This window comes from Mercenaria mercenaria, chromosome 5 (genome assembly GCF_021730395.1).
Source record: "Mercenaria mercenaria strain notata chromosome 5, MADL_Memer_1, whole genome shotgun sequence".
In the NCBI taxonomy this organism is placed as follows: domain Eukaryota; kingdom Metazoa; phylum Mollusca; class Bivalvia; order Venerida; family Veneridae; genus Mercenaria; species Mercenaria mercenaria.
Genome location: NC_069365.1, coordinates 68239668 through 68254676, shown reverse-complemented (window position 1 = coordinate 68254676; position 15009 = coordinate 68239668). Strand labels below are relative to the sequence as shown.

General features: G+C 38.1%; 1 protein-coding gene across 1 annotated transcript; it reads right to left on the bottom strand.

Annotated features, from left to right (window-relative positions):
* Window positions 1-239: 239 nt before the first annotated feature.
* Window positions 240-14937, bottom strand: LOC123557510 (mitochondrial import inner membrane translocase subunit Tim16-like). Its single transcript, XM_045349001.2, has 4 exons — window positions 14847-14937; window positions 3931-4104; window positions 2605-2727; window positions 240-1018 (listed from the first exon to the last, which is right to left on the bottom strand). Exons 1-4 carry the CDS (start codon window positions 14847-14849, stop codon window positions 935-937), a joined length of 384 nt encoding a protein of 127 aa, XP_045204936.1. The 5' UTR covers window positions 14850-14937; the 3' UTR covers window positions 240-934.
* Window positions 14938-15009: the final 72 nt, after the last annotated feature.

Genomic DNA, 15009 nt, shown 5'->3' with positions numbered 1-15009 from the left:
AGGTGTTCAAGAAGATCAACAATTTCCATGTGATTCTAACTCTTGTAATAACTATGGTATTTTTGCATTCTTTGGTCATTAAGGTAGCTCATAAGAGCACATGATCCTCTACTCCAGTTGGAGAATGCTTATATCATATACTGATACTAGGTAATTGAATGGAATTTGCCTATTGTTATTACAAATGTATTTCTTTAAAACTGGTTATTCCTCTAATCTCTAAATGACTAAAGACAAAGTCGAAATAGTTCATCTTTATTTACATAGACTAATTTAAAACATTATATATATAATGTGATATCTTGTACATTAAAGGGGCTCGCCTCCAGACTTACCTTGAATTCATGTTAAAAAAGTAAAAATAAAGTGATTCTGTGAGAATTTTTGAATATCACTGGTTTATAAATAACACACATACTTTGTAAAATACGTAGAAAAGCAAATGTGATGTCAAATAGAAGATATTTAACTGTACTTTGTATTATACTTGTAAATCATCAACTTGCATAATACTCATTTACGATGTTTGGTGTGCAGTCTCATATTATTTTTTTTTATATTACAGAGAAATCTAGAGGCATGCCCCTTTAAACATTGAAATTCTCTAAATGCTGATCACAGAATGATGTGTCCATGTATTATAACTTAATTTTAAAACAGTCTTATTTTCTCAAATTAATAAATTTTCTATATGCTGATGCAGGATAATCCAACCAAGATTCAAAAACAGAAAAATTTTGTTACGGTCTGTTTTTTATCCAAAAAAAAAAAAATTATTAGCAGCTAGAAGATATCACATGCGCTATTCTTAGAACAATGACACAAGTTATTTTTAGATCAGATGTTGCCATGTGCAGAACTGGTGAATATGTCATTGTTCCCAGTGAATTCAAAAATGAAATGCCTAATGATAACTATATCGCAGAGAATGGTGTCAAGTATCGGGTGGCTGATCTGTCCTTTTTTGCTTTGAATGAGATTGAAGTTCTATATCTAGTCTTTCTTTTGCTCGAACAACCTGCAAAACATAGCACTTTCTAATTAATATCAGTTAACAAAAGCTACAAAATTAATGTAGACCTTCACAATTTTCCAACAATTTTCCCTTATATGTCACCCTTTACCAGCAAGATGTGCATCTTTTGGAACTATCTACTGTGAAACTGTTAATTTTCACTGGAGATTAATCCCTGGATTTTGTGGTAGAGTCCTTGATATTTAATCCAAACAAGCAAATTCAGTGAATTTATATCCCCAGCTGAATAAGTTGTTCTCTGAGTGAGGGGACTATATTTTTGAAAGATATCTAATTTCCAGATACCTATACAGAAATTATTCACAAAAGGACCATTCAATGGTTTGTTGGTTCCTATTTTTCACAAAATCAAGGGGGAAAACTCTGCCCTATAGTGATTTATATTTGTATTATTAGTTTCATGAAGATCCATCAATGGGTTACCATGTTTTGCGGGAATATATGAATTTTAAAACAATTAAAGGGCAATAACTCTGCAGTTACTGAAGAAATCATGATGAAAGATATGCATGCACCATCACTCTATAGTGATCTATGTTTGTCTTAAATTTCATGAAGATCCATCAATAGTTTACTGTTATGTGGGAATTTATAGACTGTAAAATAATTAAAGGGCAAAAACTCTGGTACATGAAGTGAAACTGACCAGACTGTGCATGCATCACTGCCCTATAGTGAATCTTAAGTTGTGTAAAATTCATGAAGATCTATTAATAGGTTACTTAGACAAGTCAAAAATCAATACTTTTTACCAAATCAAGGGGAAAACTGTTTTTACCGGGCCAAGGGAGATAATACTATATGTGAGTAAAGGTCATGTGCTAATTAAAAATTACACAAGCTTTGGTGATTCTTGCCGAAACACTTTTTGAATTTTGCTAAGTTTAAGAAAAAGGCTGTTGGGCATTTGTGAAAAAGCAAAACAGGACTTGTCAAACGCATGTCAGATAATCATAGGGAATAAATGTGTGAATCCATTCTAAGAAGAAGTTACTGAAAAACAAGCTTACATACAAAAACATATCCAATTAAAGTGCGGACAGCTGAAAAAGTGGCAAAATTTTGTTAAAATGCAAAACAGAGTTATGGAACCTGTAAAATGCATGTCAGCTCATCACTGTGGACAAGTGTGTGGAGTTTCAATCTATTCTCTTTAGTGGGTACTGAGAAACCAGCTTACACACAAAAACTTAACCAAACATTGCTAAGTTGAAAAGGGGCATAACATTTTTTTTTAGTTTAGGAAGGGCAAAACTTTGTAAAAATGCAAAACAGAGCTATGGAATCTGAGCACTACAAGTCAGACTATCTCAATAAACAAGAGTTAAAACTTCCTGTTAGTGGATACTGAGATACCAGATTACATACAAAAACTTAACCAAATAGGGATGCTGATGCATGGGTGAGTGCAATGGCTCCACATGTTCCTCAAATAATCAAGCTAAAATGGGCCATTTAAAGTAAAATGCTGACTATGAATGGTTCTTCCACCTATACTTCTGGGAAACAGCTCAACCTGAAACCCTAAGGACGCTAATAAAATCATAATAAACATTCAATTTAATTACCTTTGATTGTAAATAAAATGAGCCTCCTTTTGACTTCTCATTTACCCCAAATAAATGGTCATAACTTTTCTGTATTGCCTCTGCATCTGTGATATCCGAAACATTCAGTATCTCCTTGGCTTCCTGTTGAAATATATTGATGTTAATTACCTCAAATCTGTTTGAAACAAAGGTCAAATGTTAGTTTTAAGTTATAACCAACGATAACTTGGAAATTCAAGTACAGGTCAGAATCTGATTACTGACTGAAGATCAGAACTGAAGGTCTCTTAGAAGTTAAGGGTCAAAATCGTATTACATTGCACTTTGTGCGGGGACCATAGTAAAATGCTATATAGTGGGCTGAGATAACGTCTGAGTGAAAGTTTACTTACAGTTAACCCGTACCATGCTGGACACGACTGGTTCTGCCTTTGCGACCAGTGTAGATCATGATCTGCACTGTTCGCTGTTCAGTCACTCAGTATCTTTTTTGGTAAGTACCCCTTTTATCAGTTAATGGTACTGTTCAAATTGGAAGATGGACAAGTTCATTGTCCATAGAAATTTAGCAGGGTAAGGGTTAAGGAAAGTTTCTTTTACAGTTAAGAAAAGTTTCTGAGTCAAAATTGTGTTTATTTTACTCAACACAGCTACATAGGCAATTGTACGGAGCCAGTTTGAGTGCTTCAGACAAACAAACTTTCATTGCTGTTTTATAATATCACATATTGTTTTTTCAGTCTACCAGCCATTTAAATGACCTTCTATCCCAAAATATTTAATGCTTATATTATAATTTTGGCTGCTGACTTGAGACATTGAACCCAAAATGCAATTTTAGTGGTTTACATTTTACTGTATGCTATTTCTGCATTCTCTGTCATTAATTCATGTGACTCTTTAAGTCAGTCATTAACGCAGCTCATACCAGCACAAAGCTTTTTATACCAAATGGGGAAGAACTAACTTGCTTACATGTTTGTTTGTTTTGGGTTTAACGCCATTTTTCAACAGTATTTCAGTTATGTAACAGCAGGCAGTTAACCTAACCAGTGTTCCTGGATTCTGTACCAGTACACACCTGTTCTCTGCAAGTAATTGCCAACTTCCCCACATGAATCAGAGGTGGGGACAAATAATTTCAGACACACTGTCTTTTATCAAATTGTCATGGAAAATGTATCCAACGCCCAGGGATAGAACTCATGACCCTGTGATCCGTAGATCTGCGCTCTCTGTACTGAGCTAAGCAGGCAGGCCTAACTTGCATACAGAGAAATTGCTGTCACTACAGGTCCAGCAGCTTATATATTATTCAATTATTAATCTTATTTACACCTGTACCTGTAAAGACATGCCGGTGAATGTATCATTAGCCGCACTCTTCCTTCCCTGATTACCTCCCCCTGCACGTTGAGCAGCTCTCTGACTCGCCTCATACTCCTGTTTTAGTGCCCTTGTAAACGCCTGACCCACCACTCTTCCTCCCGCAATTATTACTTGTATCAGGTTTTTTGCCTGAAATGAATAAAAGACAGACTGTTAATTAAAACACAGACTGATTCCAGTTGCCTGGGGTACCCCAGGCGTGACTTGTGATGAAGAAGATGTCGCACCCTTGACCGTAACTTTCTGGCTTTTAACTGTTAGGAATGAATCAATCCACCGTCTGGTATTGTTTCGGATGCCATAGAAGTTTGATTTTGAAGAAAGAAGTTGGTGGGAGACCTTATCGAAAGCCTTGGAAAAATCCAAGATAGCCATATCAACTTGATGTCCGGCATTAATATGTTTGGACATATTATCTGTGGTCAACAATAGCTGCAACTCAAATGAACACTTTTGACAGAATCTGTGTTGATTTTCATGTACCGGTAATATGTTTTGAGAGTCTAAGTGACTCGTAACGTTAGAAACGATGATGTGTTCATGGTTTTGGATGCAACTGCAGTCATAGAAACTCGTCTGTAATTAGCTGGTTTGATCTCCTTTCTTAAAAATAGGAAAAGCATTAGCAGTTCTCCAGTCTGAAATTGAAATATATATTGTAGAATTGTTGCAACAACTTCAAGGTTTCTTTTGAGAATGATAATTGGTATTTTGTCGGGACCTGTAGCTTTCTTCTCATTCAGACGGTTAATACTACTTATAACTCCTTTTAGTGTGATTTTGATATCGCACACATAGGCTTAAATGGAGATGTACCCATGTCTGGAATGTTTAATGTATTTTCTTTAGTAAAGACGGTGGTGAACTGGTCATTCAACATGGATTTTTGCCTGGGCAGTGTCAGCTATAGTACCAATCGATTTCAAGGTACTTACACCGGCAGATTCCTGTTTCTTACCAAGGTTTTTTTTTACCAGGAGGGGAAGGGGCCCAGGCCTTTGATTTGGGGAAAAAAATAGCTCAGTATTTGGGCAAAGGGGAATAAAAAACCTGATGTAAAGTCAATTTTTGGGGAAAACTGCATGATTTAAAAGAAATTTTCTGAGGAGAAGGGGCCTATTAACGGCCCCTATTATGAAGGAAAACTAGAAAATGCTTTTGTAAAAAAGCGCATGTCTTCCCCAATGAAAAGTCCTATAGGCAAGAAGTCAATAGGGGTCAGGAGCGAAAGTCAAAGAGACACTGATGGTTGGCTGCAATAGGGATCATCTACTTGGCATATCCAGTCATCCCGCTAAATTTCAACACTCTTGGCCTAGTGGTTCTCAAGTCACTGTTCAGGCTCCTGTGACCTTGACCTTTGATCAAGTGACCTCAAAATAAATAGGGGTCATCTACTCTGCATGTCCAATCATCCTATTAAGTTTTAACATTGTAGGTCAAGTGGTTCTCAAGTTGTTTCCAAAAAATGATTTTACATGAACAGGCCACTGTGACCTTGACCTTTAATAGACTGACCCCAAAATCAATAGGGGTCATCTACTCTGCATGTTCAATTATCCTATGAAGTTTCAACATTCTGGGTCAAGTGGTTCTCAAGTTATTGATCGGAACTGGTTATCAATGATCAGGCCCCTGTGACCTTGACCTTTAACGGAGTAACCCCAAAAACAATAGGGGTCATTTACTCTGCATGAACAATCATCCTATGAAGTTTCAACATTCTGGGTCGAGATGTTCTCAAGTTATTGATTGGAAATGGTTTTCCATGTTCAGGCCCCTGTGGCCTTGACCTTTAACAGAGTGACCCTAAAATCGTTAGGGGTCATTTACTCTGCATGATCAATCATCCTATGAAGTTTCATCATTCTGGGTCAAGTGGTTCTCAAGTTACTGACCGGAAATGGTTTTCAATTTTCAGGCCCCTGTGACCTTGACCTATCACAGAGTGACCCCAAAATCATTAGGGGTCATCTACTCTTCATGATCAATCATCCTATGAAGTTTCAACATTCTGGGTCAAGTGGTTCTCTAGTTATTGATCGGAAATGGTTTTCAATGTTCAGGCCCCTGTGACCTTGACCTTTGACGGACTGACCCCAAAATCAATAGGGGTCATCTACTCTTCATGATCAATCATCCAATGAAGTTTCAACATTCTGGGTCAAGTGGTTCTCTAGTTATTGATCGGAAATGGTTTTCAATGTTCAGGCCCCTGTGACCTTGACCTTTGACCGAGTGACCCCAAAAACAATAGGGGTCGTCTACTCCAGCAGCCCTACAACCCTCTGAAGTTTGAAGGTTCTAGGTCAAATGGTTCTCCAGTTATTGCTCGGAAATGAAGTGTGACGTACGGACGGACGGACAGGGCAAAAACAATGTCTCCCGGGGCAGACAAAAAAATACCTGCTCTTAATATATATTTCCAAAAACTTCTGGAGCTTTTATCATTCTCAGAATCGAGCATGTCGTTCAAGTATGTATCGTAAGATTTACATAGTTTATATTTTATTTCTTTATTTATGTTGTGATATGATTCATTCAGTGTTGTTGAAACCGATGTTCATAGTCTAGTATTACAGAATTCACTGTTAAACTTTGATATTCAATATGTCTTCAACCCCCAGCGACTGCTATTTCATAGATAATACAGCAATTTTTTTACAAGCAAGAGCTGTCACTAATGCTGACAAATGCCCCCCGCAGCGACTTGACCTTTGACCTGGTGACTTTGACCTTTGACCTGGTGACCCCAAAGTCAATAGGGGTCGTGTACTCAATAAGTACTATTAGCATGTGAAGTCTGAAGGTCCTGGGTGCAGTGGTTCGCGAGTAAAGTGCCTACATGCAAAAAGTTAACATTGGCCCCTGTGACCTTGACCTTTGACCTGGTGACCCCAAAGTCAGTAGGGGTCGTGTACTCAATAAGTACTATCAGCATGTGAAGTTTGAAGGTGACCAGGTTCGCGGGTAAAGTGCCTTCATGCAAAAAGTTAACACTGGCCCCTGTGACCTTGACCTTTGACCTGGTGACCCCAAAGTCAGTAGGGGCCGTGTACTCAATAAGTACTATCAGCATGTGAAGTTTGAAGGTGACCAGGTTCGCGAGTAAAGTGCCTACATGCAAAAAGTTAACATTGGCCCCTGTGACCTTGACTTTTGACCTGGTGACCCCGAAGTCAGTAGGGGTCGTGTACTCAATAAGTACTATCAGCATGTGAAGTTTGAAGGTGACCAGGTTCGCGGGTAAAGTGCCTTCATGCAAAAAGTTAACACTGGCCCCTGTGACCTTGACCTTTGACCTGGTGACCCCAAAGTCAGTAGGGGTCGTGTATTCAATAAGTACTATCAGCATGTGAAGTTTGTAGGTCCTGGGTGCAGTGGTTCGCGGGTAAAGTGCCTTCATGCAAAAAATTAACATGGCCCCTGTGACCTTGACCTTTGACCTGGTGACCCCAAAGTCTGAAGGGGTCGTGTACTCAATAAGTACTATCAGCATGTGAAGTTTGAAGGTCCTGGGTGCAGTGGTTCGCCAGTAAAGTGCCTTCATGAAAAAAGTTAACATTGTGACAAACTAACGAACGGACGGACAGTTGAAAACTAATATGCCTCCCTTTGGGGGCATAAAAAACCCTCCGGGTATAGAGGTCCAGTTACGGGCCCCTAACCACTTTCTATGGTTATATATAAAGTAAAGCACCCCGCATAGGAGCCAGTTTAACTTTGTGGCGGGGGGGGGGGACGCTCAAACCGGAACTGTAGTGATTGTGCTCAATATTATATTATTTCTATAAAATGTAATCAAACAATCCTTGGTGTGTACAGGTTTCAATACTCACACTAGGGAAATAGACAAGTCAGAATGCAAGGAAAGGCCAAATGCAAATCAGAAATCATTGAAAAGAAATAGATCTATATGATGCTAAGAAAATGTTATATTAGAATGCAAGTTAAATCTCTTTTCCAAAATATTGAGGGGCCAAAACCATAGTTTCGCCTCCCCTATCCTAGCTTTGTGGGGGCCTGGCTCCCCTGGCTCCTACGCCTATAGGGCCGTACACACGAAATAAAGTAGAGTCAGTGTACCCGGTTTCGCACTGTAAGCGGTTTCGCACACCCAGCAAATGCATGTTCTTTATGAGAATAAAGCAGAAAATTCAACAATTCTTTGTCATTATTTCATGAAACTGAGTTCTTCCCTGCATAATTTGACACAAGGGGTTCTTCCCCAGTGGAGCTTCGTTCTGGTAAGTGCAGACGAAAACAATAATAATACTATTGGAGTCCAGTAGGTCAGCTGAAAAATATTAAATTCCATGAAAAATAATGACAATACAAACAAGAGGACCATGATGGTCCTGAATCGCTCACCTGTTCCAACATGACCCAGTTTTGAGTATGACGTCGTTTTTTCTATTATTTGACATACTGACCTAGTTTTTGAGCTCATGTGACCCAGTTTTGAACTTGACCTAGATAATTCTGACCAATTTTCATGAAGATCCATTGAAAAATATGACCTCTAGAGAGGTCACAAGATTTTTCTATTATTTGACCTATTGACCTAGTTTTCGAAGATATGTGACCCTTTTTTGAACTTGACCTAGATATCATCAAGGTGAACATTCTCACTTATTTTCATCAAGATCTCATGAAAAATATGGCCTCTAGAGAGGTCACAAGGTTTTTCTGTTTTTATTCCTACTGGCCTAGTTTTTGACCACACGTGACCCAGTTTCGAATCTGACCTAGATATCATCAAGATGAACATTCAGACCAATTTTCATGAAGATCCATTGAAAAATATGGCCTCTAGAGAGGTCAAAAGATTTTTCTAATTTTAGACCTATTGACCTAGCTTTTGACCGCAGTTGACCCAGTTTCAAACCTGACCTAGAAATCATCAAGATAAACATTCAGACCAACTTTCATACAGATCCCATGAAAAGTATGGCCTCAAGAGAGGTCACAAGGTTTTTTATATTATTTGACCTACTGACCTAATTTTAGATGGCACGTGACCCAGTTTCAAAATTTAACTAGATATCATCAAGGTGAACATTCTGACCAATTTTCATGAAGATCCATTCAAGGGTATGGCCTCTAGAGAGGTCACAAGGTTTTTCTATTTTAAGACCTACTGACCTAGTTTTTGATTGCAGTTGACCCAGTTTCAAACTTGACCTATATATCATCAAAATAAACAATCAGACCAACTTTCATACAGATCCCATGAAAAATATGGCCTCTAGAGAGGTCACAAGGTTTTTTCATTATTTGACCTACTGACCTACTTTTAGATGCACGTGACCCAGTTTCGAACTTGATCTAGACATCATCAAGATGAACATTCTGACCAACTTTTATGAAGATCCATTTATAAGTATGGCCTCTAGGGAGGTCACAAGGTTTTCCTATTTTTAGACCTACTGACCTAGTTTTTGACCGCACGTGACCCAGTTTCCAACTTGACCTAGATATCATCAAGGTGAACATTCAGACCAACTTTCATACAGATCCCATGAAAAATATGGCCTTTAGAGAGGTCACAAAGTTTTATCTATTATTTGACCTACTGACCTAGTTTTTGAAAGCACGTGACCCAGTTTCGAACTTGACCTAGATATCTCATCAAGGTGAACATTCTGACCAATTTTCATGAGGATCTTGTGAAATATATGGCCTCTAGAGAGGTCACAAGGTTTTTCTATTTTTAGACCTACTGACCTAGTTTTTGACCGCACGTGACCCAGTTTCGAACTTGACCTAGATATCATCAAGCTGAACATTCTGACAAATTTTCATAAAGATCCCATGAAAAATGTGACCTCCAGAGTGGTCACAAGCAAAAGTTTACGGCAGACTGACGGATGGACTGACGGAGGGACGCACGGACGACGGACGCTGGGCGATCACAAAAGTTCACCTTGTCACTTTGTGACAGGTGAGCTAACAAAAACAAGGTGAAAAAAAGAAATAAATAAACAAGAGGACCATGATGGTCCTGAATCGCTCACCTCTTCCCACATGATCCAGTTTTGAGTATGACATCGTTTTTCTATTATTTGACATAGTGACCTAGTTTCTGAGCTGATGTGACCCAGTTTTGAACTTGACCAAGATATTATCAAGATAAAAATTCTGACCAATTTTCATGAAGATCCATTGAAAAATATGGTCTCTAGAGAGGTCACAAGGTTTTTCTATTATTTGACCTATTGACCTAGTTTTTTAAGGCACGTGACCCAGTTTAAAACTTGACCTAGATATCATCAAGGTGAACATTCTGACCAATTTTCATGAAGATCCATTCAAGGGTATGGCCTCTAGAGAGGTCACAAGGTTTTTCTATTTTTAGGCCTACTGACCTAGTTTTTGACCGCACATGACCCTGTTTCGAACTTGACCTAGACATTATCAAGATGAATATTCAGACCAACTTTCATGAAGATCCATTGAAAAATATGGCCTTTAGAGAGGTCACAAGGTTTTCTATTATTTGACCTACTGACCTAGTTTTTGATGGCACATGACCCACTTTCGAACTTGACCTAGATATCATCAAGATGAACATTCTGACCAACTTTCATACAGATCCTATGAAAAATATGGCCTATAGAGAGGTCACAAGGTTTTTCTATTATTTGACCTACTGACCTAGTTTTTGACAGCACATGACCCACTTTCGAACTTGACTTAGATATCATCAAGGTGAACATTCTGATCAATTTTCATGATGATTTCATGAAATATATGGTCTCTAGAAAGGTCACAAGGTTTTCTATTTTTAGACCTACTGACCTAGTTTTTGACCGCACGTGACCCAGTTTCGAACTTGACCTAGATATCATCAAGGTGAACATTCAGACCAACTTTCATACAGATCCCATGAAAAATATGGCCTTTAGAGAGGTCACAAGGTTTTTCTATTATTTGACCTACTGACCTAGTTTTTGATAGCACGTGACCCAGTTTCGAACTTGCCCTAGATATCATCAAGGTGAACATTCTGACCAATTTTCATGAAGATCTTGTGAAATATATGGCCTCTAGAAAGGTCACAAGGTTTTTCTATTTTTAGACCTACTGACCTAGTTTTTGACCGCACGTGACCCAGTTTCGAACCTGACCTAGATATTATCAAGGTAAACATTCTGACCAATTTTCATGAAGATCTTGTGAAATATATGGCCTCTAGAGAGGTCACAAGGTTTTTCTATTTTTAGACCTCCTGACCTAGTTTTTGATGGCACATGACCCAGTTTCAAGCTTGACCTAGATATCATCAAGGTGAACATTCTGACAAATTTTCATGAAGATTTTATGAAATATATGGCCTCTAGAGAGGTCACAAGGTTTTTCTATTTTTAGACCTACTGACCTAGTTTTTGACTGCACGTGACCCAGTTTCAAACTTGACCTAGATATCATCAGGTTGAACATTCTGACCAATTTTCATGAAGATCCATTGAAAATTATGGCCTCTAGAGAGGTCACAAGGTTTTTCTATTTTTAGACCTACTGACCTAGTTTTTGATTGCACGTGACCCAGTTTCGAACTTGACCAAGAATTTACCAAGATGAACATTCTGACCCATTTTCATAAAGATCCCATGAAAAATGTGACCTCTAGAGTGGTCACAAGCAAAAGTTTACGGACGCACGGATGGACGATGGACACTGCGCGATCACAAAAGCTCACCTTGTCACTTTGTGATAGGTGAGCTAAAAATCACTACTCCTTCATACATGTAGGTATTTACCTATTACTTTGCCTAAAAGAAATATATTTCAACTGTTACTGAAGTTCTCCCAACCTGCAAAATGACTTCAACTTGATTGTTTTCTTAACATTTTCACCAAACAGAGAATTTAATCGAATAATTTTACTTGTTGGGGTCTTTTGTGATTCAACAGCTTCTATTGTTTATTTTTGTTTCATGTATTCAGTTGTTTTAGCCTTTTCTGCTCAAAGAACTTAAAACAGCATTTGGTACCTAGCTTTCAGTTTCATAACTGCTTTTAAATTTCACTTTCAGATGTTTTATTGGAAAATACATGTTTAAATTGAATAAAATAAATTGTTAAAAAGTTAATTGATATTTTTCTGTTGGGTAACTGCACTGCTTTCACTGAATTCTATAAATAGCAGGGTGTGCGAGACCGGGTACACTTAAATGCAACAACTCCCTTACAGAACAAGAGGACCATGATGGTCCTGAATCGCTCACCTCTTCCCACATGACCCGGTTTTGAGTATGACGTCGTTTTTTCTATTATTTGACATAGTGACCTAGTTTTTGAGCTCATGTGACCCAGTTTTGAACCTGACCTAGATATTATCAAGATAAAAATTCTGACCAATGTTCATGAAAATCCATTGAAAAATATGGTCTCTAGAGAGGTCACAAGGTTTTTCTACTATTTGACCTATTGACCTAGTTTTCGAAGGTACGTCACCCTGTTTTGAACTTTACCTAGATATCATCAAGGTGAACATTCTCACTAATTTTCATGAAGATCTCATGAAAAATATGGCCTCTAGAGAGGTCACAAGGTTTTTCTATTTTCATACCTACTGGCCTAGTTTTTGACCGCACGTGACCCAGTTTCGAAACTGATCTAGATATCATCAAGGTGAACATTAAGATCAATTTTCATGAAGATCCATTGAAAAATATGGCCTCTAGAGAGGTCAAAAGATTTTAATAATTTTAGACCTACTGACCTAGTTTTTGACCGCAGTTGACCCAGTTTCGAACTTGACCTAGATATCATTAAGACGAACATTCAGACCAACTTTCATACAGATCCCATGAAAACTATGGCCTCAAGAGAGGTCACAAGGTTTTTTCATTATTTGACCTTCTGACCTAGTTTTTTTATGGCACGTGACCCACTTTCAAACTTGACCTAGATATCATCAAGGTGAACATTCTGACCAATTTTTATGGAGATCCGTTCACAAGTATGGCCTCTAGAGAGGTCACAAGGTTTTTCTATTTTTAGACCTACTGACCTAGTTTTTGACCGCACATGACCCTGTTTCAAACTTGACCTAGATATCATCAAGAAGAACATTCAGACTAATTTTCATACAGATCCCATGAAAAATATGACCTTAAGAGAGGTCACAAGGTTTTTCTATTATTTGACCTACTGACCTAGTTTTTGACCACCTGTGACCCAGTTTCAAACCTGACCTAGATATCATCAAGATGAACATTCAGACCAACTTTCATACAGATCCTATGAAAATATGGCCTCTAGAGAGGTCACAAGGTTTTTCTATTATTTGACCTACTGACCTAGTTTTTGAAGGCACATGACCCACTTTCGAACCTGACCTAGATATCATCAAGGTGAACATTCTGACTAATTTTCATGAAGATCTCATGAAATATATGGCCTCTAGAGAGGTCACAAGGTTTTTCTATTTTTAGACCTACTGACCTAGTTTTTTGACCGCACGTGACCCAGTTTCAAACTTGACCTAGATATCATCAAGATGAACGTTCAGACCATTTTTCATACAGATCCCATGAAAAATATGGCCTTTAGAGAGGTCACAAGGTTTTTCTATTATTTGACCTACTGACCTAGTTTTTGAGGGCATGTGACCCACTTTTGAACTTGACCTAGATATCATCAAGGTGAACGTTCTGACCAATTTTCATGAAGATCTTATGAAATATATGGCCTCTAGAGAGGTCACAAGGTTTTTCTATTTTTAGACCTACTGACCTAGTTTTTGACGGCATGTGACCCAGTTTCGAACTTGACCTAGATATCATCAAGATGAACATTCTGACCAATGTTCATGAAGATCTTGTGAAATATATGGCCTCTAGAGAGGTCACAAGGTTTTTCTATTTTTAGACCTACTGACCTTGTTTTTGATGGCACGTGACCCAGTTTCGAACTTGACCTAGATATCATCAAGATGAACATTCTGACCAACTTTCATAAAGATCCCATGAAAAATGTGACCTCTAGAGTGGTCACAAGCAAAAGTTTACGGACGGACACACGGACTGACGGACGACGGACACCGCACGATCACAAAAGCTCACCTTGTCACTTTGTGACAGGTGAGCTAAAAAAATGGTCTGTGGTGAATGGATGCGGTGAATGGTTGGTGAATGATTGGTTAATAGAAAGTGAATGAAGTTGGGACCATTAACTTTTCATTAACTTTTCACATGCAAATGAGGTCTGCAGTGAATGACTGCGGTGAATGAGCTGCGAACAGTCTGCGGTGAATGATCTGTGAACTGTCTGCGGTGAATGAGCTGCGAACAGTCTGCGGTGAATGAGCTGCAAAGTCTGCGGTGAATGAACTGTGAACAGTCTGCGGTGAATGAGCTGCGAGCTGCATGTCTGCAGAAAGCTAGCTTTCATCTTGTAGGGCAGAATGTCGAGCCCGCCAGAAGTCTGTCAGGTGTGACCTTGACCTTGAACCTAGGGACCTGGTTCTTTCGCAGATTGGTCCCTGCATGTCAAAGTTATGGTCCAGACAAAATCCGACAGACGGACGCATGGAAGCACATACACCAAACTGTTAAAAGTGGCGACTATATCGAGCATATTTTTGATATACATTACAGATATTTCAATTTTGTATATTATTTAATTTAATTACTTAAGAACACAAATATGCAGCTTATATAATATGTTACTTAGATTTTAACATTGCATAAGAAACATGCAGAACACACACTGTGCAGGAGTTATTTCCCTTGTCATGACTGAAAGAAAAAATGTTATTTAGGCAAAATATAGTAAATATCTTTTGAGTTTAAAATATGAACAATTAAATAACAGAAATAATTCTGGGAATATTATAAAAACAGAAGTTATCATCCATATACCATTTAAAAATTTCCAATAAATATATATGTCCTTCAAGTTAGCAAGTTTCAAGTTTGGCCGGATCTTTACTTTCGCTTTGGATGCAGTGAATATCTGTCATTTATGTTATGAGTAGATTTTTTGAATATTCTTATCATGAAACGGTCATGAAACTTATATAAA